General features: G+C 35.1%; 1 protein-coding gene across 2 annotated transcripts in view; it reads left to right on the forward strand.

Moving 5' to 3' along the window:
• The window catches only part of LOC137396336 (leucine-rich repeats and immunoglobulin-like domains protein 1), a 56,595-nt gene extending 31,382 nt beyond the window's left edge, over positions 1-25,213 (forward strand). Inside the window, exons 1-8 of one of the 2 annotated variants that reach the window (XM_068082575.1) lie at positions 5,753-5,861; positions 6,501-6,616; positions 13,521-13,728; positions 15,404-15,427; positions 18,156-18,295; positions 20,597-20,777; positions 21,020-21,043; positions 24,445-25,213. In XM_068082575.1, the coding sequence (XP_067938676.1) occupies positions 5,789-5,861; positions 6,501-6,616; positions 13,521-13,728; positions 15,404-15,427; positions 18,156-18,295; positions 20,597-20,777; positions 21,020-21,043; positions 24,445-24,560 (882 nt within the window). In that variant the 5' untranslated portion in view covers positions 5,753-5,788 and the 3' untranslated portion in view covers positions 24,561-25,213. Of the gene's footprint in view, positions 1-5,752; positions 5,862-6,500; positions 6,617-13,520; positions 13,729-15,403; positions 15,428-18,155; positions 18,296-20,596; positions 20,778-21,019; positions 21,044-24,444 lie in introns of those variants that run through there. The other variant, XM_068082567.1, reaches the window with a different exon arrangement.
• Positions 25,214-25,429: the final 216 nt, after the last annotated feature.

Here is a 25,429-nt window from a genome sequence, read left to right on the forward strand (position 1 = left end):
TAGCTAATTTTATTGATTTATTAATGAAAAATATATTTTCATTTTGTTGTTTGTCTATCGAGGATAACCCTTCAGTTTGAACCTATCTGACTGCATACGAACTGAGATATATGCACTTGGTTGCTTAGTGATCCCCTTACACCATTACTGTCACATACAACTTTTATCGTATTTGCTAAGTAAATCAGACACGCTGACTCCGATTTTGTACTCTAAATAAAGAATGGTCCACTAACCTTCAAAGTCATTAAGGCTTTTTTAAAGCGTTTCAATATCCATCTCGAAAACAACAGTCGGCATAACAAGCTCTGCCTATAAATATGTGACGAAACTTAGCTTTTTCAGGAATCGGAGTGTCTAGTCCGATTTAGAATAATAAAGATGAGTGTCTTAAAACCCATTATTATCTAAATTCAGCCTGTAAAATAATCTCAGTCTTTTATGAAAGGTATATAAACTATTTGAAATTGCTCGTAGCTTGTTACACGATGTTTAAATAGGCTGAATGCCGAGAAAAATGAGCTCAAAAAACGCGCTTTTATCACAAGCTAGCGTTGTTATCGTGCTAAATCGTAATAATCGTGCTAATCATGATAATATCGTGCTATCGTTAAATAGCTTATCTGCCTTTAAAAAAAAACAGATTATTTTTATGGCTGAATTTACGGTAGATAATAATGGATTTTAAAACACCCATCTCTATTACGCTATTCTAAATCGGTCTTAACATCCCTAACTTCCATTCCCAAAAAACTAGGTTACATCACGTATTTATGGGCGGAGCTTGTTGTGCTGGATCGAGACCGATATTAAAAAGCCTTCATTACTCTGAGAGTTAGTGAACTCAACAGCATCATTTTAACATTTACAAAGCAAGTCAGTTGTGAAGCAAGTTATCTTAGAATATAAACGCTGAACATTGGAAAGGATATAAGTCAACAGCTACTAATGGTGCCGTAGCACAAACATATACCTACCAACTGTCAACTGTACCAAGCCACATCATGTGATGTCATGCCATACCATGCCATATCGTACCATAGCGAACTATACCATACTATGCTATACCATGCCATACCATACCAGATGATGCCATGTCATGCCACACCATGCCATGCCATGCCACCCCATACCCTACTATACCATACCACACCATACGACATGATATCATGCCATGTCATACCATGCCATGTTATGCCATGCCACCTCATACCATACATACTATACCGTGCCATGTCATACTATGAAGTGCCATGTCATACTATGCCATGCCATACTATGATATGTCATGCCATGCCATGTAATGCCATACTATATCATACCATACTATATCATACCATATCATCTTGTACCACTATCTTCACAAAGAAAACTGACATAGTTCTTTTCAAATTCTTGGAAGTCTACAAATGTTTACCTCGAAGACATAGACATACCTTGACAAGTAATGAATTTGAACAAACGCCACATGCATGCACGCACGCATGCACGCAAGAACTGACAGCCCACATCGTATATGTATATAAACACTGTACTCTCAATGTATGACTGTACTAGGTCACCTTTGTTGGTGGTTAGACGTATTCCAAAGAGTTCTGTGATAAAATATTATCCTAACTTCTTTTGAAATTTTTGTACAATAATATTTGTAAACACCGACATGTGCCAATAACTGCCCATTTTGAATGTATAGTTTTATAGCCAAGTAATTGGCAGCCTAAAATTTAAAGCATGAACAAGTCCCACAGTCTAAGTATTGATCATAATATCTCCTTGACCTTCATATATGCTCAAGTATTTGAATTAATCAGCATATGTGTGATGACTTGAAAGTGTGCAAAATCTTAAAGGTTTATTTGCAACAAAAATCACATTACAACCATTTGGTATCAAAAGGTTCACCATGCCTTATTCTGCTGGGTTGTAAGTGCAGAATATGTGGAAATGTCATTACAAGCTCTTAAAAACTCAAAAACGAATAGTTAATCGCAGCCATCACGAAAATGCCGTAGGTTGGAATCCCTCTCAAAATGACTCAAATGGGACATAGTTAAACACGATGTGCTTCTGTTTACACTTTCATGCAATCTCATTCGTCGAAATATTTTCATAAATATACTTGACGCATTTGATAAAACCAAGTTTATTGTCCTTACGCGTCTATTTCATCATCATTATAATGCTGTCACTTTGAGCACTGATATCTCAAAACCTAGCCTAAAAATTAGTTTAATTTTTTAACCTTAGCTCGAAGGGGGGCATATCATCCTTTAATAAACACGAGGAGCCTGTTGGTCACCTGTAATAGTCTAACGATGCTGCAGAAATTGTTCGTGCCATTTGGCAGGAGGTATGGGTCACATGATCAGATCACATGATTAGATTGCTAGATGACTAGACCAAGCTGAAACGAAACTGTAAAGTAGTGAGGGTCTATATTTGATAAGGGCTTTCCGGTAGAACACAAAGCGTTTGTCATAAACTAGTGCTACAAGAAATTTTATATTGAGCCTTTTATTGGCCTCTCATTTCACATGATAACATCACGTGTCAAAACAATAACCACATCGAGTTGAGTACGTCATCGAAATAAAAGGATTCCAACCTACGGCGTTTTTGTGATGGCTGCGATTAACTGTTCAATTTTGAGCTTTTAAAAGCTTGTAACCACATTTCCACTTATTTTGCACCTTCAACACAGCAGAGTAAGACATGGTGAATTTTTTTATACCAAATAACTGTAATGTAAATTTTGTTGCAAGTCAACCTTTAATCAATGCGTGCGCAGAGCCAAGGAACACCATTTCCTGGTAAATCTTTTGTTGAGAAAATTATTCTTGACTTTATAATAAATGTATACAAGTTCAATGATTTCATAGATGTAAACATTATAGATGTCAATGATTTCATAGATGTAGGATGTTAAACATCTATAATTGTAGTACTTTACAAAACACAAACATATTATCTGCCACAGGAAACACCAACATATTTAGTAAATGTGTATAAAAAAGTACCCATAACATGATGGCATCGTTGGTCGACAGCCATGTTGAAATTGTAAAAATGAGCTACTTGACAAGAAGCTAACTGTATTTCACATTCAAATAAACTTTACTAACACCATGCAAAGGGCTCTTGTCGACGCTTCAAGCATGTTTATTTGACGCCACAACAAAGAAACAAATACGATTAACATCTCTATAGAGTATAAACTATAACTTTTATTTGCTAATTTAGATAGTATTTTAGAAGCATCATCACGCACAACCAGAGACCATATAAGTGAATATGGAATTGCTCTAAAACATTCTCTAGCCTCCCATAAATAGACATAGATGTATAAGTAGATGTACATGAGTAATCAACATTCCTTGGTAGATTTTGTGCTTAGTATGCCATTATATCGACTTCAATTTCAACCACAGTTCATTCCCACAAGTGACTAAAAGGTGAGAAAAGAAAAAAATATACCTATATAATAAATATATATCACATATATATTTTTTATATATTTAATAAATAGGCCCTATATAATATATATTAAATATATATTTAATATATATTATATATATTTAATATATAAGATATATTAAACATGAAATATATTAATATATATTATATATTAATATATTATTTATATGAACACTAATATATTAACATATATATATAATTATTAATATTGATATGTATTTAATATTATTAATTATAGTAATATATTAAATATAGGATATATTAGTATATATTATATATATTTAATATATATAAGATGTTTTAAATACATATTAAATATTTATAAAAATATAAACTTTTAAACACACCAGTGATTATGTTAGTAGCCAATTACCGTACTTTATCGTAAATTATTATTTTATTACAACAGACCTATCTTATATACTAATAATTTCAATAAAGCACTAGTACGCTGGCAGTTCTGGTGCACCGTGAGAGATCATCATTTGTAATAAGTGTGAGCACAATTATTCCACAATGCATCAATGCGGTCGAGTGGTGTAAATGATATCGTGCAAGGCTGCTAACCCTAATGCATGAGTTTGAATTCAGTGCAGCAGTTTTTCTCTCAACATATAATGATGCGTTGGACAGACAGACAGACAAACATGGCCCTTATTATAGTAAAGATTGACATATGAGCTATGTTGCTACAAAGTATAACAAGTGCCCCTAATTTGGACATGTATGCATCTGGAAAAGTTTACCCTAGAATGTTGCACCATTTATGGAAAGTTTTTGACTCAAACCAATTTCTCAAAACGTGACTACATAGAGAAGAACACATATCACGCATAGTAATATAAAAATTTGATGATATCTATTTACCCGCTGAAGTCATAAACATATGCAGATAGCCACGAGCTTGCATTGCGATGCTAATAGTGACACTAACATGCAGATGATATCCTAATATTTAGGTAGCTTGTCACATTTGATTTATTTCTGGGATGACCAAAGGAAACCCGACTCCAAGGCAGAGACCTTACGGTAAACTCGGTAACAAGGGCTGGCAATGTTTGTTGACATTCTCAAAGATAATGTTTAAACAGAGAAATTAGCCTTTTATAACAGTTTAAAAAAGAATTTCAATGTAGTCCATGTTCAATTTTTTCAAAGAAAAACAAATGAGAAAACAAATATTTATACCAAATAGAAAATATGGGAGTTGTTTTATCTCATATCAAATAAATGAACTAGTCGTCTTCAAAATTTTCTAGTGGCTAAAGTCTATGTTCTATTATTTTGACACTAAAGCTATTTTGGCAAAAAGCAGGAACAGAGAAAGAGAAACTTTACAGAAATTTAAAACAAAAACTGCTCGCTATATAATCCAGCAAATGAAAAAAATTGATTATCTTTAGCTTGCAGACAGCTAAAAAGCCTTTTGCTTTTATTGAAGTTTAAAAAATAACTTTCACTAAATTTTAGTAGATTCTATCAGAAAGCATCGGTATTTTTCTATTATCTGCAATTGATTTTGATTTTTGAGGTGATCTGACTGCCAGGATGTTTCAAGATTAAAATCGACAAATCTTGATCGCGATTAAAATGCTCAGTGTGATTATGACATCTATAGTAGCAAAGAGGCCGACAGAATAGAGACTCGTAAGGCTGCAACTTGAAAGCAATAGTTGATATCAACTACAGCAACTATAGCAACCAGTGACGTCACTTTGCACATATTCTTCTTCTAAAAGTTTTAACTGCCATCAAGTTTTTTCAATTTTAATCTTGAAACATTCTGGCAGTCAGATCACCTCAAACATCTAAAACAATTGCAAATGAAAGCGAAATACCGATAATTTCTGATAAAATCTACTGAAATTTGGAAAAATTTCGTCTTTAATCTTTTGTTTAAAATAGGAATATTCGCTTATCTGGATGTGTAAGAAACCTTTTCCATATTATTTCAAAACTTTTATCAGCAGAGACAATATGTATAAAATCATAAATAAAACATAAATAATTGTCATAGTGATTTTATCACAAAACAATGGTATTGCTTTACAAGCATGTCCTCATCATTAACACAAAAATCGATAACAATATTCCCCCCTTGACTTAAAGGAGACGGTGAATTTGTAATCATGTCGCTGCTATTGTAATGCTATCAATAACCATGTACATTTGTATGCTTGATTGTGTCGATTAGCCTTTTAGATACCTTGTCCAATCAGAGCGCAGCGTATACTTCCGTTGCGCAGTAAAGCTTGCAGCTCTCTCATTAGCAAGTCTTGTTAGCTAGGGAGCAGTTAGATATATATAGACTAGAATGGCTGCATGGACTATAATGATTTTTTCTCCAATAATAATCTCTGTTTTATTCAAAAGCGTCGGAAGCGCAGGTTTGGATGCATATATATAATACTACATATATAATATTATATATATAATATTAATCAAAATATAGTAATTTATGTCTAGTTGCATGTATTTGTATACGCGAAACTTTATATAAACATGCTATTAATAGATAAATATAAAACATTCTGTAACAGCATCTTTTGAAACTATTTAAATAATTTCTGTACTTTTATGACAAACCATACTATTATGTATCATTTACAAATTATAGGATTTGCATTATGTATAGTAATCAGTTAAACTCCACAAAAAGGAAGAGGCAAACATAAAAATCCTTCAGCTCGTTTTCTGAGTTTGTAACCCACAGTTATTCTTCCTATAAGCGTAAGCCATGTGCTAGAATACTCAGGTGTGACATGCTTAAATAGACATCGCATTAATGCCTATGATAACAATAGCAATGATACAATTTAAGAATAAACTTTTGATTATTTTATTTTTCCTATCATGTAGATGAGTTTATTTTTGGTAACAGCCAATTATCTGACCACATGTCTCTCTCACGTCATCATTAGCTCATTTGCTATTTTCAATCTTTCGGCAGCCGACAATAATTCATTAGTATAATTTGTAAAATTTTCACCAGATCTCTAAGATGTTGCTGATTCATTTGATTGCAGCTGTCGATTTAGCATCACTGCCCAATTTTGACACTTCCACGCCGCAGAATGTTACAGTATATCAAGGAGAAACGGCTAGGCTTCCTTGCACAGTCCACAATATGCAAGACAAGAAGGTAGGTCACTGTATATGCTGTCCTGGATCATAGAGGTAGTCACTGAGGTATACCATAGCTTTCAAAAACTTTTTAAAAATTATTTAAGCATCCAAGTTAAAAAAATATGTCTGTCAATAAAATTTCTTAAAACATTTGACTAGGCCTATTGGATTTTCTTAGACCTTTTGAAACTATATACAGTAGCAGAAGCAGTTATAAAAAAATTACCAGCAAATAGTTTTTCTTGGCTCTGCCATCGTAAAATTCTTCACACTTTCAAATCGTCGCTCGCATTTTCAGCAAGTCAAATACTTTGGATATAGGAAAGTCAAAGAGATGTTACATGCAATATTTAAACTATGCTTCATGCTTATAATTTTAGCATGAAAATCACTGCTTGAAAAAGTCTAATATTGTTATTTTCTGTAATTAAACTTCGCCGCCATATTTATCTTGTCCTTATCTAGTAAAAAGTTTTAGATGATAATACAAGTTTTATTGGCAAAGCGAAAGACCAATCTCCCAAAAAATAACAACCGCGCTTATCTTGTCACTATTGCCTTTCGGTTAACTCAAAAGCCATTGACAGACTCCGTAGTCCTTGAACAAGGAGAAGACAAATCTCTCTCCAGTATGTAAGAACCTTTTATGAAACGCATACATACAAACTTCAGTCCAAAAGGTCAACTAATATACCCTATCTGTTTATTTTATAATTAATAAATTATTATTATAAAATATGCTTATTTGTCATTGCCGAAATTACATAGCATGCATGAAGTTTTGGATAGCGGAAATTGAACAACAAATTTTCTCATGCCTTTTCTGGTTCTGGAATGTTCTTATTTTTAGAATGTAGTTAGGTTATATTCGATGTTTGCTTAACAAAGGCAGCTTGTTTATTTGAAGACAGTTCAAGGCTAAAGGCTACATTCATGGAATAATTGACGTAACTTTCATAAAAACAGGCACAGATTTGAAAACATTTTATTTATTTGAGTCGAGCCATAAATATTTCACATTCCATGCGAAATCCCGCGACCAGGTTTTAGATTTGAGCGGTTTAAAGACATCAGTACCTGACTAGGATTTAAAATAAAAGATGTAGCATTTCTTTGTTCCAGGGATTAGTTTTTTGTCTGCTAGAATCTAGAAATATTCAAATGCTCCAGAATGCAGCAGTGAAACTTGCGAAATTAAAGTGAAACTGTTAATCCATTAGCTTGCTATTTGCGATTGTTGAAAATGAGTTTGCACAACATTTTAGTAGATTTTTATCAGAAAGTATCGGTATATTTTCTTATCATATGCGATTTCTTCAGGTGCTTGAAGTGATCTGACTGCCAGGATGTTTCAAGATTAAAATTGACAAAAATCTATCACAGTTAAAACACTTGAAAGACAAATATGTGCGAAATGACATCACTAGTTGCTATCGCTGCGATAGTTCATATAGACTATTGCTTTCAAGTTGCAGCATTACACATCTCTGTTCTGTTGGTCACTTTGCAGCCATAGACATCATAATCACACACTCGCTTGATCTGAGCGTTTTAACGGCGATCTAGTTTTCAAGATAATTTTAATCTTGAAACATCCTGGCAATCAGATCACTTAAAACATCAAAAACAATCGCAAATGATAGAAAAATACGGATACTTTCTGATAAAATCTACCTAAAACCTTGTGCAGATCCATATTTAAACTCTCAAACTGCTTTTGTGCCTTTCTCAGCTATAAAAGGGAAAGCAGACGAGAAGCGCGTCGAAGTCTACTTATGAAAGTTGCGTAGCCTGTCTAACTTAGAATACAAATCTACACGTTGATCTGCTGGTGTCAACCGTTTCAGCTTACAATGCTTAATCTGGTCAGCGCCTTGAAATGCAATATTAAATATGGAGTTTCCTTTATGACCAGTTATATTCAATTCCATTTCATAAGGTGAACCGTTATTGTATACGTAACATTTCACCTCGGTCTGTAGCTTTTCCAAGGCTTCATTAATTACATGTGTTGATTTGTCGATGTTTCGATGGTTGTGGGAAACTAGCTGAAATCCATTCTGCTGGATGCCAATAGATCTAAATTCCCATTGACTTAATAATTATGCTAAGCTAATCTCAAGAGTGTTTCTGCCTTCCCTCATGGCAGCGAGACTTGCGTCATGTTCCACTGTGATAGTCCGGCAGCTTTATTCCGTGTCTAGCTTGTTGAATAGCGTTGGTGTGTTTAGCCCTAGAGCATTGGCCCAGTGCCTGAATTTTTCTCACTAATGTAAACAGCATTGAATAGCTGCTCTCAGCTCATACAAAGTACTGCACATGGTTATAGCGATACGGTTTACCCTTCATTCTATTGGATGTGCACAAATGTTTGTACCGGTATTTCTGTAGGAATGAGATAAGAAGGTAGCAATTGATCTCTTTAGTCGGATAGTATTACACGCCACTCTAATCTCTGGACAGTTCACAAATCTCATCGTTTTTAAACTGTCTCAAGGTGGTACTTTAATATAATCATGTTCGAATAACAGCCAACCAACTTAGCCTGAGTAGAAATCACGTCTTATAGTTTTTCGTGACATTGAAGCGAATTCAAAATTTTCAAAGAAACGTGTATTACCAATAACATGGCATGTTTAAGGTCATTTATGATATTTTGCAATGATAGGGTTATCATCCTAATGATATAAAAATGCAAACTGTATAGTGCTTTAACAGATTATTAGCCAATGAGACAATAGTGATGAAATTTGTTAAAAAATATCAACATGTCAATTTTAGGATAGTTGTCAACAAAAATACACGATGAGCACATGAAAGCGGCATCACAACATCTAACAAGGTCCGAAGCTTTTATGAAAAACAAAATCTTAAAACACTAAAAGCAAACAACAAGTTGGTTTTTAAACCAGCTTTTGGTTTCACATCGGTAAGACTCAATTTTAAGCGGAAAAACTACATTCTTGTTCATTTTAATGATCTAAATTAAAAATAAACTTTGAATCGATCAATCATGGTATGAAAAGGCCAACAGCTAAAGTTTGATCGATGTCAATTAGCAAATGTATTTAATTACTAGTCTATGTTAGCATTTTAAGGGTCAGTTGCTGTCAGCTGTCGGCAGCATAGTTATTAACTTCTTGACATTCAAAATGGTTTACTGACACATTTTTTCTAAGAGCTGGTCACAAAAACAGCTGTCAATGACTACATCATACTGACTTATTGTATTGAGTCAGTAGAGTCAGCAGGTGTCATAATCGATGAAAGAAGTCAAAACACAGTATTGATTAGCACCTTGATTCACCTCTTCCCTTTTGTGACTTGAATGCACAATCAAAGATTGTGCTCGTTGACACCATAGAGTCATGAGTGAAGACAACAGACCAGTCAGCAAGAAATATGTGATATTACATCTGAGCCATTTTGCTGCGCAATTCTTTTTATGACGCGGTTAATTAATTTGCAAATTTGCATCATCCGCGGGATTGAAACGGCAAAAACCAGCAAGTCAAAAAGATTTTCTTATTCACACATTTTTATCGAACGTTTCATGCTTACGAAAGATGGAAACAGCACTTTCACACCGTGGCACCATGCAAGCTATTCCAATTTTTACATTTTCCATACTTGAGTCATTCCTATTCTAAAAACGCGCATCCAAGTTAGACAGGAGTGTGCCGTTATCACTCCGGCATATATTAATTATCTCTCATAACAAAGAGCCTGTGATAATCTGCACCACATGAATGTTCATGAAAACACTTATCAAATGGTAACTACACGCGCTCACAATTTCAAATCGCATCATACATATTTGTAAACACAGTGAATACCTTTGAGCCTTTGTCCAATATAGATTATATTGACAACTGTAAGAAAGCACCAATCCTCACCAAATGCTTCCTACGAAAACCTCCTGCAAAATTTGTGAACACTCACAAATTTCTAGTGGGGTCCAGAGTCCGAATAATAAGCTAATGTAAAAGTTGGCAGCAGGTAATTACCCAGGGTATCAGTTATAAAGAACACAGCTGGACAGATAGGTGCTGCCCAGTCTTTTTTTTATAGTTTTGTTGCCACTAAATATTTCGACGAATAAGACAAAAAATTAGAATTTCATGGCGAGGGAACTAATTGCTAAATAAAGAACAATCGATAGAGGAAGTCGGCAATCATTTACTATTTGATGGAAGGTGCTGACGCACAAATATTCCTAGGATAAATATCACGCGAACTGTGAAATATGTAGGTATTAGCACAAACATCAGAGATGAAGATTTATCAAAAAGTTTCGGCATGCTTCTATCATTTGTGATTTTTTTATGTTTGAGGCGATCTGATCGCCAGGATGGTGCAAGACTACAATCGACAGAACTTTTTCGCAGTTAAAATTGCTCAGTTAAAGCAAAAGTGTGACTATGACTTCTATAGTTGCAAAGAGACCGACATAATAGATGGGCAGAGCGCCACAACTTGAACGTAATAGCCGATATCAACTAAAGCAACGATAGCGACTAGTGATGTCATTTCAAACATGTTTTGCTTCTGAGCATTTTAACCACGATCAAGTTTTGTCGATTTTAAACTTAAAAAATCCTGGCATTTGGATCACCTCAAACATCAAAAACAGTTGCAAATGATAGAAAAACACTTTCTGATAAAATCAACTGACAGTCTGTGTCAGCTCATCTGTAAACTCAATGACACTCTCTTACCTTGTCATCCTCTAGCAGGTGTTCTCAGATAATACCACGAACTGTATTTCTTCACCATGAATAATGAGATTTAACCTATCATATAGGTGGTGTTTGGAATGATATGGATACTACAAGGTGTAACGCTTCCACCAGATGTTTTTTATTGGCTTAGATTATAGGGTTGTCCTTGTAACACTCAGTTACCTTACATACAGGAAAGCCTGTGGTCTTGGTAATGGACATTACATAACAAATCTTGGCTGATTGCTCAATTATGAGCTGCTAGCTGGTTCAAGGCTTCTATAATTATGCAATTTTTTGGTAAATGGTTGTTTTAGCGTATTTTAAATATAGAGTAAAAATGTTGGCACGATTGATAGAAGACAACATAAAAATTATTGACAAGCATACTGAAATTACCAATCTTAGCATTCATGATGCTAACCAGCCAATGAGATCCAGTCTAGCTAATGTGAACAAATAACTTAAAGGTTGACTTGCAACAAAAGTTACATTACAGTTATTTGGTATCAAAAGGTTCACCATGTATAACTCTACTGTGTTTTAGGTGCAAAATATGGTCAAATATTTTTTGACTTTTCATTTTTGAGCTTTTAAGAGCTTGTAATCACATTTCCACATATTTTGCACCCACAGCACAGCAGAGTGAGGCATGGTGAATCTTTTGATATCAAATAACTGTAATGTGAATTTTGTTGCAAGTCAACCTTTAAAACTGAAATTGTTTTTCTTACATTTTCTGAAGTAAAAAGCGATTCATATTTTTATCCAATCAATGAGGATTGCTGATAAATTGATAGACAAGAGCTAGCATTTTATTGCTTCTCTGACCTTGTGATATCAAACTTCACTCTTTATCAAAACAGCCTAATATTTTTGGTTATTGTGGCGCTATTTACCAGTATACATCAGGCTGAATAATTATTCTTATCTGTATTTTATAATTTGACCTTTAATTTGACCTTATCACCATTTGAGTTTTCAAAACAAATAAGAATATAGGGTTTCGAGAGAATAATTCATATCAATGATTCAGCTTTGGTCATCAGGTTTAAACTGACTCAAGCCTATAATTCATGATCCAGAGTCCTCCACAATCCTATTACATTTCCAACTTTTAAAACAGTTCTGTAAACAACTCACTTGAAAATTCCTGATTTCTGTCTCAAATTCTTTTTTCACATAACAAAAACATCATTTTATTGATGATGACTAACCCCAATTATAAGTTGTGCATACATATTGACCCAACTACATATTGACATAAAATTTGATTTGATTTCATCTAACTATAAATGGATAATACTGGTATAAAACTGGAAATGCCTGCTACCATAACTAGATTTTCCCACGATTGAGACACAGAGGTTACACCGGAATCCCAGCTTCTCCAAACTAGCTATTAATTATTTCAGAGATGCTGTCAGCGTACCTGACTGCCCATCCCTCATCTAAACTAATTTTGATGTTATGAGCAATTGTTTCATTCCTCTTCCATAATTAATTATATCGGCTGCAGCAATGGTGACATTCCGAGAACAACATCGTTCTCAATTTTCATTAATTAATAGATGGAAAAGATGAACGACTCATATGTAGCCTAAGATACTCAGAAGATAACGATGTGATAGAGCAAAACCAAAGTAAAATATGTGAAAATTTGCTTGATGGTAAAAAACAATCTTCTTTAAAAAATTTTTTTTTGCACTTGTTTTCATATTTCTTTTAAAATACAGCATATCAATGTGTCTTAGCTTTCAACTTTTGGTTGTGAACTCTTTGTAACTGGCCAATAGAATAGACATTAAAAAGAGTGGTTCAATAAAACAACTCTCACAGTCCTTGTCTGAGAACCTACCACATTCGGCAGTGGCTCTACAGCATACTGCATCGACTTCTCATAAACTTTGCATTGATTTCATTTAGATCCTATAGCAATGCTAACACTTGAAACTTAAGATCTCCTGCTATCTTAGCCACAGGCTTCAATAAAAGCTATTGATGAAAAAAGGTTAATGAATAGTTTAAGTCGATAGCGCTTGATTTGGCGATGCTCTCTTGATTCGGCTCTGCTGCTTTGAAGATTAAATATGTCTGATATTATTCACTGCAGGAATTATCTCAGCGGTATATTAGACTAACCAGATGTAAGTATTTAACATCGATGTAGCTGCCCTAAAAACTGTCATGTATCAACAGGTGAGCTGGTTTCGAAAAGGTTTGACGTATCCCCTCGCTGTCTCGACATTCAGCTTCCTGTCAGATGGAAGACATGTGGTGGAAAATAACGATGAACAGTGGAACCTGATCATCAAGGACACTACAAAGGATGATTCCGGTATTTACCTCTGCAGAGTAATGACACAGACAATGCTCCTAGCCCGAGAGATAACACTTAATGTTCTCGGTAAGTAGCTACAGTCTCTTTGCATGTCAAGGTCAACTGTTGTTTCGCCCTTTTCCTTTAACATTTTTTTGTGGCTAGAAGTTGCACCATGTTGTCGTAGCATAGGATAGGTGATACTAGATATGTGTGCATTCAAACAGTTGACAACTGTATACAAAATTTACACATTGGTACCTGGGAGAAATAAACTATCTTTTCTACCTCCATGAAATATTTATTTTTAAAGTAGCTGTTCACCTCTTTGCGAGGGATTTTTTTCGCAGCACAAAAGCTGCAAAACACCAATCAACAAGTGTAATAGTATCACTGCGTTGTGATTGGTCAACTCTCCTTTCCTGTAGTCATATAACTATTCAATATACACTTGTAGTGAAAACGTGAAAATTTTGAGCTGTGATTTTTGAGAATGTCTACTTTTTGCATGCTGCATCATTGCATGTGTCAGTTACACAAGATGATCAGAAACACACTTTAATCCCTGACGAGTTGAAAATGACAAACATTAAAGGTTCGTGCACACTATTGCTCAAATCGACGATTAGCTGTGCGATTGGCCGCAACGATGGGCTGCTATGACATCATTTTGCTCACGTCCATCACATTTTGCAATGTGATAGACTTTTAACATGTTGAACGTTGACACCAACTGTTAGCATCTTTGATTCGCAAGCATGGTGAAGAACTGCTGAAAAATTGGGACGAATTGCATTTTCACATAACGAAAAGATAACAAAAGAACTGGCGATATCACCAATGCAATTTCTAATTGGTTGTCGATTAGTGATTACATATAGCTAATCGCTAATAGTTTGTACACCTTATCGTTGGTGATGCCGTGAAAACAGCTAATCGTTGCAGTCCATCGCGCAGCTGAAGTATAGTGCACAGGCCTTGAAGATGTAACACGAGAAGGTAAAGCTTATTTATACTCAGTTTGCGCTAAAAGAATGATAGATTTGTCTTCCTTGCTCACTCAGCTTTTTGTAACAAACCGTTAAAAAAATTAAAGCTACACATTTCAATAACTAACTACTAAAAATGGGAGATTCAGCTAAAGCCATTTTTGTAATGTTTCATCAAGCCTAAATTAATTAAAGCAGCTCTGGTGTAAATCTTCCCTCTATAACACACCCTTTGGTTTATGCTATGGGATTAAAATATCTTTTAACCGCCTTTGAAATTTGAATAAATAAAACAAAGCATGACAATTGATGGTTGTGCAAATCTTAGCACATATAGACATGATTTTTAATGTAGTCTTTTGTTTACTAGAAATGTGTTAATGTTGAAACAAGATTTATTTCGGTAATTCAAATCATGGATTTAAATAGTACGCGCTAGCTGTATGTCACGTACTGTAGCTGTAAACTGCCTTAGCTATTGGTTTAACAAGTTTCTAGTATTATAAGATCTGAAAACACTACCCTATATTGTCTTTACTACTTCAACATAAAACCAATTAGCAATTGGTACTTCATACTCTTTATATTTGTCTAACGAATGTAAACAAATGCTTCAATACTTCTACATAACTCTATGTAAACAATACTTCTACATAATTTTATGTGTACATCGACTAACTTTAAATATTCTACATGTATGTCAGTACTTTCTTGCCTAATTGAAATACAAAAACCGCTCCTCATCATTTGTGTAAATGTGTTTATTTTTCTAGATCACCCTGCAACTGTAGCTCCAGGTAAGATTAGCTCCGCTTCCACCAATTCTACCCCAGTGTAGTGTCACTATTTAACACCTGCCCTTAATGCTGTGCTGTTTATGTTGTTAGTCCTTAGTCTAGGCCTATCACCTAGATGTATGTATGTATGTATAGATGTTGCTTGCTGTCTATTTGTAAAGGTGTACTCTACAACAAACTACAATAAACTCTCCATAATAAAGCTTATAACATGAAATAAACATATAACTTAAATAAATGGTTTTATTTTTAAAGATGAATTTGTACAAAGTTATAATAGATTTTATCAGAAACTCAGTATTTTCCTATCATTTACAATTGCTCTTGGTGTTTGATGTGATGGCCAGGATGTTTCAAGATTAAAATCAACAAACCTGATTGCGTTTAAAACGCTCAGATCAAGCATTAAGTATAATATCTACAGTTGCAAAGAGACTGACAGAATAGAGACGCGTAACGCTGCAACTTGAATGTAATAGCCAATATCAACTACAGCAACGATGACAACTAGTGATGTCATTTCGCCAGTATGTTTCTTCTGAGCGTTTTAATCGCAACCAAGTTTTGTCAATTTTGATTTTAAAATATATTTTCAAACATTAAAAGCAATCGTGAATGATAGAAAAATATTGATACTTTTTGATAAAATCTGCAACAAATTTGCGCTCCTTTAAGAGTCCGATAAGATGAGCAAACTACATGAAATTGATGCTTTTTATCCCACCCACTAGTCAAGGCCATTCATTCATCAGTGAGATCTCTAGCAGTTAGGACTGAAGTATTTACAATTCACTTTCACCTGCTTTTTCATGTCAAAGGTGTCGCAGCATTCACACAGACACACTAATAGTCTCTTGTTTGCCCACACTCACTCCACAAAATCAATGCTGTCCGCTGTTGTGTTTGTGACTTGATGCTCTGACTTAATGAAGCAAAGGCAAGATTGTATTGAAGAGTTTCACACCTCATGACAATATCCATTGTCTAAAGAGTAAACATTGCTGTGGAAAAGGCACACCTGTTCCTTGGAAAGACAATGTGGTATAATTGGCTTAAACCATCCGTAGCAATCATCATATTGATATGCATTCAGGTTTGCTGCAGGCGAGCTATGCCTATTATATAGTCAAAGCTTTTGATATAATATGCCACTGCTTATGACATATACTCGATACTGAACTGATTTGCATGCCATTCACTCAGAAATTACCTTCTATATAGTCAGAAAGTTATAGCAGTACATTGTCTAGCTTTTGTAACAATAGAAAACCATTATGATGCAACATCAATAGAAAATAACTTGATAAGGTGCAGTTCGCGCAGCTGTCAACATCTGTTTCCTGTTCATCCCATAGGTAGGGCTTCACGTCATGGCGATTCAATTGTTTGGTGGCAATTTTTAAGGTAACCGATTTGAAGATTGATACTATATCCACTGTTTCTGAGATTGCTATTAAAAATATGTCACCAGTTGTCTAAACGATATAATCATGTAATGGTGGTTTTCTCAAACGTAACCATTTTCAGAGTGAGAGATACTGGAACTAAAACACACAGCTCTTCTAGCCTTACAAGAAGTTTATTCCATGCCATTCCACCCACACATACATTCATGAAAGAAATATTTTCAATTATCATGAACGCGAAGCAGCTTCTTTTTAAGTTGAAATATTCAAAAAATGTTAATGAAAATTTACAAGATTTTATTACATAATAATATTGCAATATATTGTGAACTATTTGCAGTATCAAGTCGTCTGATAATCGAAGCTCTACCTATATGTTGATTAGATGAACACCAACATTATAGATATCGTATGGAACACATCTTTTTGCTTGCGTAGCAGGTGTTTATTATTAGAATTGGCATAGATGTCTCATTTTAAGTAGCCTTTTCCGCTTTAAAACTTTATCAACTTTTTGTTTACACTATTACATCAAATGTAAAAATGTAAAGCGTATCACCTATTTTCTTGGCAGCGTTAATAGAGCATTTCTTTACTTCCTTCACTGGGACCAATTCTGGTTGGTGGCTAGTCATAAAAATCAAGAGTTTTTGCACTTTGGAATTCATTCACTCAGGCTAATAGAGATTATAAAGCTAACAAATAGCCAACAAAGATAGTAGGTATTGTTTTTTAGTATCAATTACGCTGATAGGGCTCATCAGACCAAAAGGTGCCAGATCCAACCTTCATTCCGAATCACTGTTTCCATGAGGCGCATGACTTGAATCACGTGGATTTGATGTTGTGAGCAAGTTGTGTTACCGTGCGAATTAAGTGTTTCTATAGACATTCGCATGATGCGGGTTGACTTCAGCGCACGTGTTAGCGACGCAGTTAGCGATGCCCGTGTTAGTGATACAAACATGTGAAACTCAATCGAGAAAGGAAGAAGGAAATATTAAAAATGTTTAAAATTGAATAGCTGGCACGGTATTTTAATGCTCATCATCCGCAAGTGCTGTTTCCATTATTCGCAAGCATGATGGATTTGATGAAGTTTTGCGATTCGCAAAACTTGCTTATTCGCAAAACTTGCTTAAACGGGATTTATGCCGTTTCCATGATGCGGCCATCTTGCGGATTGGCTCAAATTTGCAAATCATGCATGTCATGGAAACATAGTGAATATGACAAAGTGATCTGCTAATTGTTTGTGATTTTCATTGCTGTCAAGAGTGTCTTTGAAGCCTAATTATTCAAAAAACCCTTAATGTTTGCAGCGGTGAGTTTGGGAGATGAGCCAATAATCTATGTGACTAAAGGTATGGAGCTGAGGCTACAGTGCAATTCTACTGGAGGCTATGAAAGAAATACCTCCCCTGGAGCGTATATGGTGCCTCCGGAAGTAGAGTGGTTCAAGGTGAGATTCTTCACTTCAATGAATCACTTCACACAGTTATAGATTCTCTGCCTACAAATAATTGCTAATTATGGCCATTGATCAGTATTGATCAGACCATGTCTTAAAATGTAGACACAGTATGTAGAGAGTTAATTTTTGCCTTGGGGCAGAAAGAATACTCAAGACTAAAATGTCTCTGTTGTTGTCAGTCAATCCTTGTAACAACAGTCTTTTACCAGTGAAAAGTCAATTTTCTCCTATAGTCCAGATTTGTTTTGAATCATGAAGTACAACAGAAGGCTGAGACACTTGCTTTATTCCAAAGTGACAAAATGAGACCACGAAAAATCTAACTGATAAAGTTGTACTGTGTAAACTTGTGGTGTTCAAAAACTTACAGAAACCCATGACTAATACTCACAAACTTTATAAGAGGTGTGTGGCCGGGGGAATTTTATAAACTTTTCATAATAATCGTTTTATGATATTTTGACTTATGTTAAAACAAAATTCAGCGTTGTCTACCTTGGTCTTTAATGCTGTGAAGTGATAATTGTTGCCAAACACCCACTCTCAATGCTATCGAAGCGATTCTTCACATAAGCGCCTATCATAACAAATTCTAAAGTGGCCAGTTTTCATATATCAAATACGGCTAAAACTTAAAGATAGGATATTCTGCATTTTCATTGGTTGTCAAACAAGGTACGTTTTTAATCTCTGCCCTCATAGCAAGGCCTCCTCTGCTCTGTTGAATTATCTAAACTTAGCGTGATGGCAAAAAGTCCTGACAACAGAAGGACAATCAATTTTGGTTGAGAAGCTTAAAAGATCACACTCTTTCATTACTGGGATTACTGGGGTTTGAGACAATAACTTCTCATGACATCTGAATGCTTTATCCCATACTCCATTCCAGCCTACTGTTGTTTTTTCCATGACTGTGATGACCAAATAGCTTAGGTATTTAGCCTTTCCTCTAGTTGGCACTCTGTGTCGTCTGCAGATATTAAAAGCTCATTCAATACAGAAAGGCAATTTTTTGTGTTTTTACTAGATTGGTCTCGAAGGTAAATGAACTACATGTCACTTACAGTGAATGCAGTTGGCTAAGCAGAGAGAAGTTTTGTCTGCAAACCCCCTCTTATGCTCATCACGAGCCCATTCGAGCCACTTCACACATTTTCCTGCCTCAAGTGGTTGTTCAATATTTCAAGTGTGCCTGTCTAAGAATAAAATGGCTGAACTCGAAAAAGCCTATTACCACATCCTGCTCACCAATCTACTGCACCGAAGATCACGTTTCCAGCTCGCGCGGAGTCGATAGACGTACTTGATAACTTTATTGATGGCCAGTAATGCATTGCTGTACGAGAAAATATTTGCAATGTGGTGAGAAAGACATAAAATTTGTTTACTTAGCAGCCATCGTGTGTTATGATATCATCATAGCTTCCCAACTCTCGCAGGAAGAAATAAAGGTTTACTGGTTTCACAGTGCAGTATAGTGTCAATTGCCAGGCTAACTGGAAACTGCAGGACCGATAATGGTTAGCCACAGGTATAAGATAAGATTTGCTGGAACCTAGAGCTTATACCGCTCCTAATATGTCCCTGATAACTTTTAGAATAGATTTGTCTAGCCGCAAACAGCAACTGATTTCTACGCACCTCTGCCACTGATATAGGGCACTCTGAGTTTCCATGCAGAGATAGTGTAGTGACACCTAGGTGTGCCAAATTGCTACACTGGCTACTACAATCATCTCATGTTTCCATCGGGCAATATAGTAAAGCAATGGTTTGCACGAAGCCTATGCCAAGGTTGTATCTCTGAGAGGTCAAAGATTAAACAAACCATGAATGATCAAAAGAAAAAACTGCTACTTACTTCTTGTTATTCCGAAAGCTAGACCTATGTGCACACACTCGTGTGACAATATTGGTCACTAAAGCCCTTTCCAAGGTACAAAAATGGCTCATCATATGGGTGTTTTGTTTCCAAACAGTGAGACTGAATGAGAGCGAGCCGGTGAGAATGGTATCAGACATTGTTCGGAGACGATTGTTCAAACTACAAACCCCATGTGTGACAAGAGTGTTATATTATTAGTTTAAACTAGATTTTAAGCTTTTAAATTGATTTTAAAAACTCAACAGTAAAGGAGAGCTCGAGTAAAAACAAATCTATTGCAAAGTGACATACTAAAACCATGCTACTAGCGTTCTTAAACGAATACAACTGTATCACTCAACTTTGGCGTTCTTAAAGTTTGAAAGCGTATAAAGGATGCGATCATGAATCTCGCCTGATTTCAGGGAGACGGGAACAAAATAGATTCTCACAGCCTCAACAATGTTGTGATTCACAACCAAATAGAAGGAGTCCTGCTCATGTCAACTCTAGTAGTAGAAAAGGCTCAAAGTGATGACGCGGGAGTCTACATTTGCAGAAATACAGGAGACGCGCACGCTGAGGTGACAGTTCGAGTGTTAAATGGTGAGTACTCTATAGGCTATGCTCTGCGGCTGACATTTAATATGAGATTGATCTATACAGAGAACAATATTTTATTCTACAGGAAGTGATGTAAGCCATTTGCGATGTTAGATTACTTACTGTTGTGGAGTATGAAGACTTGATTAAACAAAGCAATTTGATACTTTAGCTCATGTATATTTCTTTGTCAAGATAACTGGATTTACATTGAATATTATATAAAAGTCATTCATTTGTTGTAGATGATCGTGGGAACAAAAAGAGAGGTAATTATTTAGCTCATAATAATATAATGTTTAAAGACTAATAGTTATCATTAGAGACATGTGGTAAACCTCAAATTTTTATCTGTCTGCAGTTCCAACAGCAATTATTGAGTGCACTAACATTTTGGTTTCACCATGAATATCCCTCCTTATAGCATAAAAGGAAAGACAACTCCCTATGTATTGCTCATGGCTGATCTATATTGTGCTTCCTTGGCCTTCACCTATGGTTTCCAATTGTAACTTGAGGCCTAAAAAGTTTTTACTTGCCAGAATGATTTCTTGTATGCGTTCATCATGCTTTTGAGATAAGTTTTTATGGTAAGAGAAGATAATCGCTTATGTATTGAGACTCATGTAGTAGGGGAAAAGCTAGCTCATAGGTAAACATGCCACTCCCAAAATTCCCAAAACTTTCTAAAATGTCTAAAAAGTGTTTATGGTTCGTTGTTACTTATGAAACAACTAAGACTTATCTGACTTACTGAGGAAAACAAACAGCAGACTAACTTGTACTGCCAAAGTGTATCAACGATTGTATTTTTTCAAGTTTTGAGGATATATCGGTATAGCTTTGCACAAAATGATGAATTTTAAAAATATCAATTTTAATTGATTAGTCAGGGTTACATATTTCTGATGATTGATTTACCAGTGCAATAATAATAATTTATCTATACTTGTCTGTTTGCTAGCTAACAACTACTGACTGCAACTAATAAAAAAGGAAACCAACTACGTTATATAATTTAAGCTGAAGCTTTCAACTAATGAAATTAGAGTGGATGTTTAAGTACTAAGGCTACAACAAAGATAACTATCTAATAAAACAATCCCTCTGTTTAACAGGCTTGCTATTGTATGAACCATAGAAATACTCGGGGATGTCACTTGCCAATTAAAATAACACAAACATAACAGTTGTTTAATGTCCTGAATGTGCAAAAGAATATGTTTGGTCTGAGAAAACAGTGCTGTCAGATCCACCTAGCCTTGCTCCAGCCTTAGCATAGAGCCATAGACACTAGCTGAGCCACTTTCCTTTTACATACCCAGCTGAGAAGGTGCATGGTGAGAGCATAACTTATATAGTTACTGACTAGTACATTTGATTTGAACAGCTAGTAATGAGATTGGATGAAGTGCCTCAAGAGCTCTCCCTCTCAGCCATTCACATAGATCAGTGACTGGGCTTAACCCTGGTTTTCAATATGCCAATAAGTAGAAGTTATTTGGCAAATGACACCCAACTGGCTGGCTGTAAAGCAACTAGCTGACAAGTTTCCCTGAAATGCTGTCAAACAAAGTCGATTAAATAAGCATTAATAGAACAGTGTACTGCTCAGCAAACGCTAATGCATTCTCAAAGCTATACACAAACGAAGTACAAAGAGCTTTGAAAACACCGACCTAGACCTACTTGGGCATGACGTAACGTAGTAGCCATGTTTCTGCTTCTTTGTGGGAAAGGAGGCTCTAAGAAATTTAGAGTGACACAGCGGTGTCTACTAGAAATGTTAATTATACAGTAATCCCTTGCTCCTTCACAGGGTAAAAAATATTCATTAAAAATTAAATTAAAGGCAATAAATGAAATAAAAAGATTTAAACCTATTTATTACATAAATCTCTCTCATACTCTGACCCAATGAGATCTCTCCATGAGCATCATTGTAATAGCAGCCGTCGCGGTTCGCTGTTTTTCTGTTACATTTTGTAAAGTATAAAGTGCTAAGTCGTGGTGACACCCTTTATCATGCCTCTTTAATGACCTTGACCAGCAAAATTATCTAATGAGCTTCAAAAAAAGGAAAATGTTCCTGGTTTTTTAAAAAGAAAAGAAAGTGACTTTATGAGATGTGAGTTTATTTGTTACTATTTCACGCATGTTCGCTTTTTGCGCAGAATGGTGATTCCAAGCAACCAAGAAAAAATGAGTGATTACTGTCCTCCTCATATTAGTATGGTTTAGTGATTGCCTTGTAGTGTGTTACTCGGTGTCCGTACAAGTATGGTGAACATGTAAAGCACTGTGATGGGCTCAGAATAATCCTGCTAAAAAAGTTCTCAAAAATATATTTGCAAGTATTATAATACACTATTGTGAAAAAACATTAAAAAATTTAGGGGAACTATAATAAATGTTTTTTTTGTCTGAATGACTAATTAGTGGCAACAGAGGTCATAGCTTAAATGAACTTTTCAATCAGTCCAATCCTTTTGTCCCCAGCCAACAGTCACGTTGAAAATGATTTTCCTCACAACAGAGATTCATTAAGGTTTGAACATCTAGCAACCAGCGGCATAAAAGCTACAAATTTTATTCGATACTCGATTACCACTCTCATGTAGAGGTGACAGCAAATAATGACAAGCAATTATACAAACTATAATTTCAGCTATTTTCAGAATGTGTCGCTATGTTTCCATGACGCAGTAAGTGTGCATGTTTGTGTCATCTATAAAATGAAAACAACAAAAATTCACAAGTCAAGCGAGTCTGTCAAGTTGCGAAAGTTGGAAATAGAACTTACAGATTTTGTGCAAGAAAATGCAGCGCAATTGCTATTCCATTTTAAACATTTTCCAAACTTCCGGCGCTCTTATTTTGATTTGAGCAGTTAGGCATAAAAATTCTCATTTTTCTAACAAAACGCCTGCATTAATCCGCATCATGCAAATGTCTGTTGAACACTTTTCACATGGTAACCCGATGTACGCACAACTCCAACTCTGCATCATATGTGTCATGGAAACATAGTGAATATCACAAAGACTACTAGAGCTTATAAACCGGACATCACAAATTGTAGTTGTAGACAGTGTAAGAAGCCATTGAGGGTCAGTGAAATACTTGCTCGCTGCTGATACAGTTTAACCTGGTACTCTGAGAGCTGATACTGTTTAACTGACGTTGCTGACAGCTAATACAGTTTAACCAATTACTTCGGGAGCTGATACAGTTTAACTGATTACTCTGAGTGCTGGTAGAGTTTAACCGATTACTCTGAGAGCTGGTAAAGTTTAACCGATTGCTCTGAGAGCTGGTACAGTTTAACCGATTATTCTAAGAGCTGGTACAGTTTAACTGATGATTCTGAGAGCTGATAAAACTTTAAAAAAGCTCTAAAATCAGGTTTTAAAAACTACCTGTAACAACTCCATGACTACTCAGACCCGTAAAAAAAATTTGATATCTTAACTTGTCTTATCTTATCGTAAGGTAAGACTATACTGTTACAAGCCGAAAACACTTAACAGAGAAGAACAACTTAGCATCTTCGAGTTAGTTATTTCTAAAGAATAGATGACTATTTGGGATTTATGGCAAAATTGATTACTCAATGTTTTCTACAAACTGATTTTCTCATTTACATTAATATTTGTGTTTTTTCCCATAGGCACTGCAAGTGACAACCCGAATACATTGGAGCAAATGGGAGAGGACAACTCCGCAGTGAAACATTTCAGTTCCGTTGTATTGATACTTGGCCTACTCATCTGCAACATGACCTGATGAAAGGTGATCGAAACCTGGAATTGCTGCTGCCTGCGGTCCCTACTGCCAGTTACAGTATAGCAACTGTTACACAATATGCGCTTTACTAAAAATTCCTTTCGACATCTTTGACCTGAACCTTTATCCTTTCATCATTATTTGATATAAAAATATTTTGTAAAGAAATGAGAAAATAGAATACATTTACTCCGCTGTTAACTTTGCACCTCAATTGGGCTCACATTGTATAACAAAAGACAGCGGTGCCATACTTGACACAGTGGGCCCGAGTAAACTCTATTTAAACAAGTTTTCTATAGAATGTGCAGAGCTAGTCTTTGATTAGATGAGTTGTTTATCTCATACTGTTTTCGCAATAGAATGAGCACTTCATTCAGCAATCTATTTTTAGTACTAATTATTTTGTAACTTACGTATTATATTTTATTTATTTTCTTTGGTAAATATTTAGCATTCCGTGACATAAACAGAGAAAGGCATATTTATGTTTCACAAAATCTATGTAAATATTTACAACCTTGTTTGCCTTTGTACCTACAGTTTCGATATATATACACCTTATGTTCGCGTAACACCTGGTAGCCTCATTTGTATGGTGTACATGTATTTCAATGTTAGAAAATGTACAAATACAGCCATGTGCAAAAGTATAGGACCGCCTTTAGTAATCTAGTATTTCTGAAACAGATATAACCTGTTGTACTTTGTCTGAGAAAGAACAAGAATACAGAAACTTGGTATCATTTGAATGCTCAGAACATCCTTCATTTGTTGTTCGTATTTACTAGTTTTTACAAACAATAATATAGCTGTTACGTTGCTAAGCAGTGTTAAATGTAAATATTTTTTTTAATAAATGTTATCTT

The sequence above is a fragment of the Watersipora subatra genome, chromosome 1 (assembly GCF_963576615.1).
Source record: "Watersipora subatra chromosome 1, tzWatSuba1.1, whole genome shotgun sequence".
NCBI classification, from domain to species: Eukaryota; Metazoa; Bryozoa; class Gymnolaemata; order Cheilostomatida; family Watersiporidae; genus Watersipora; species Watersipora subatra.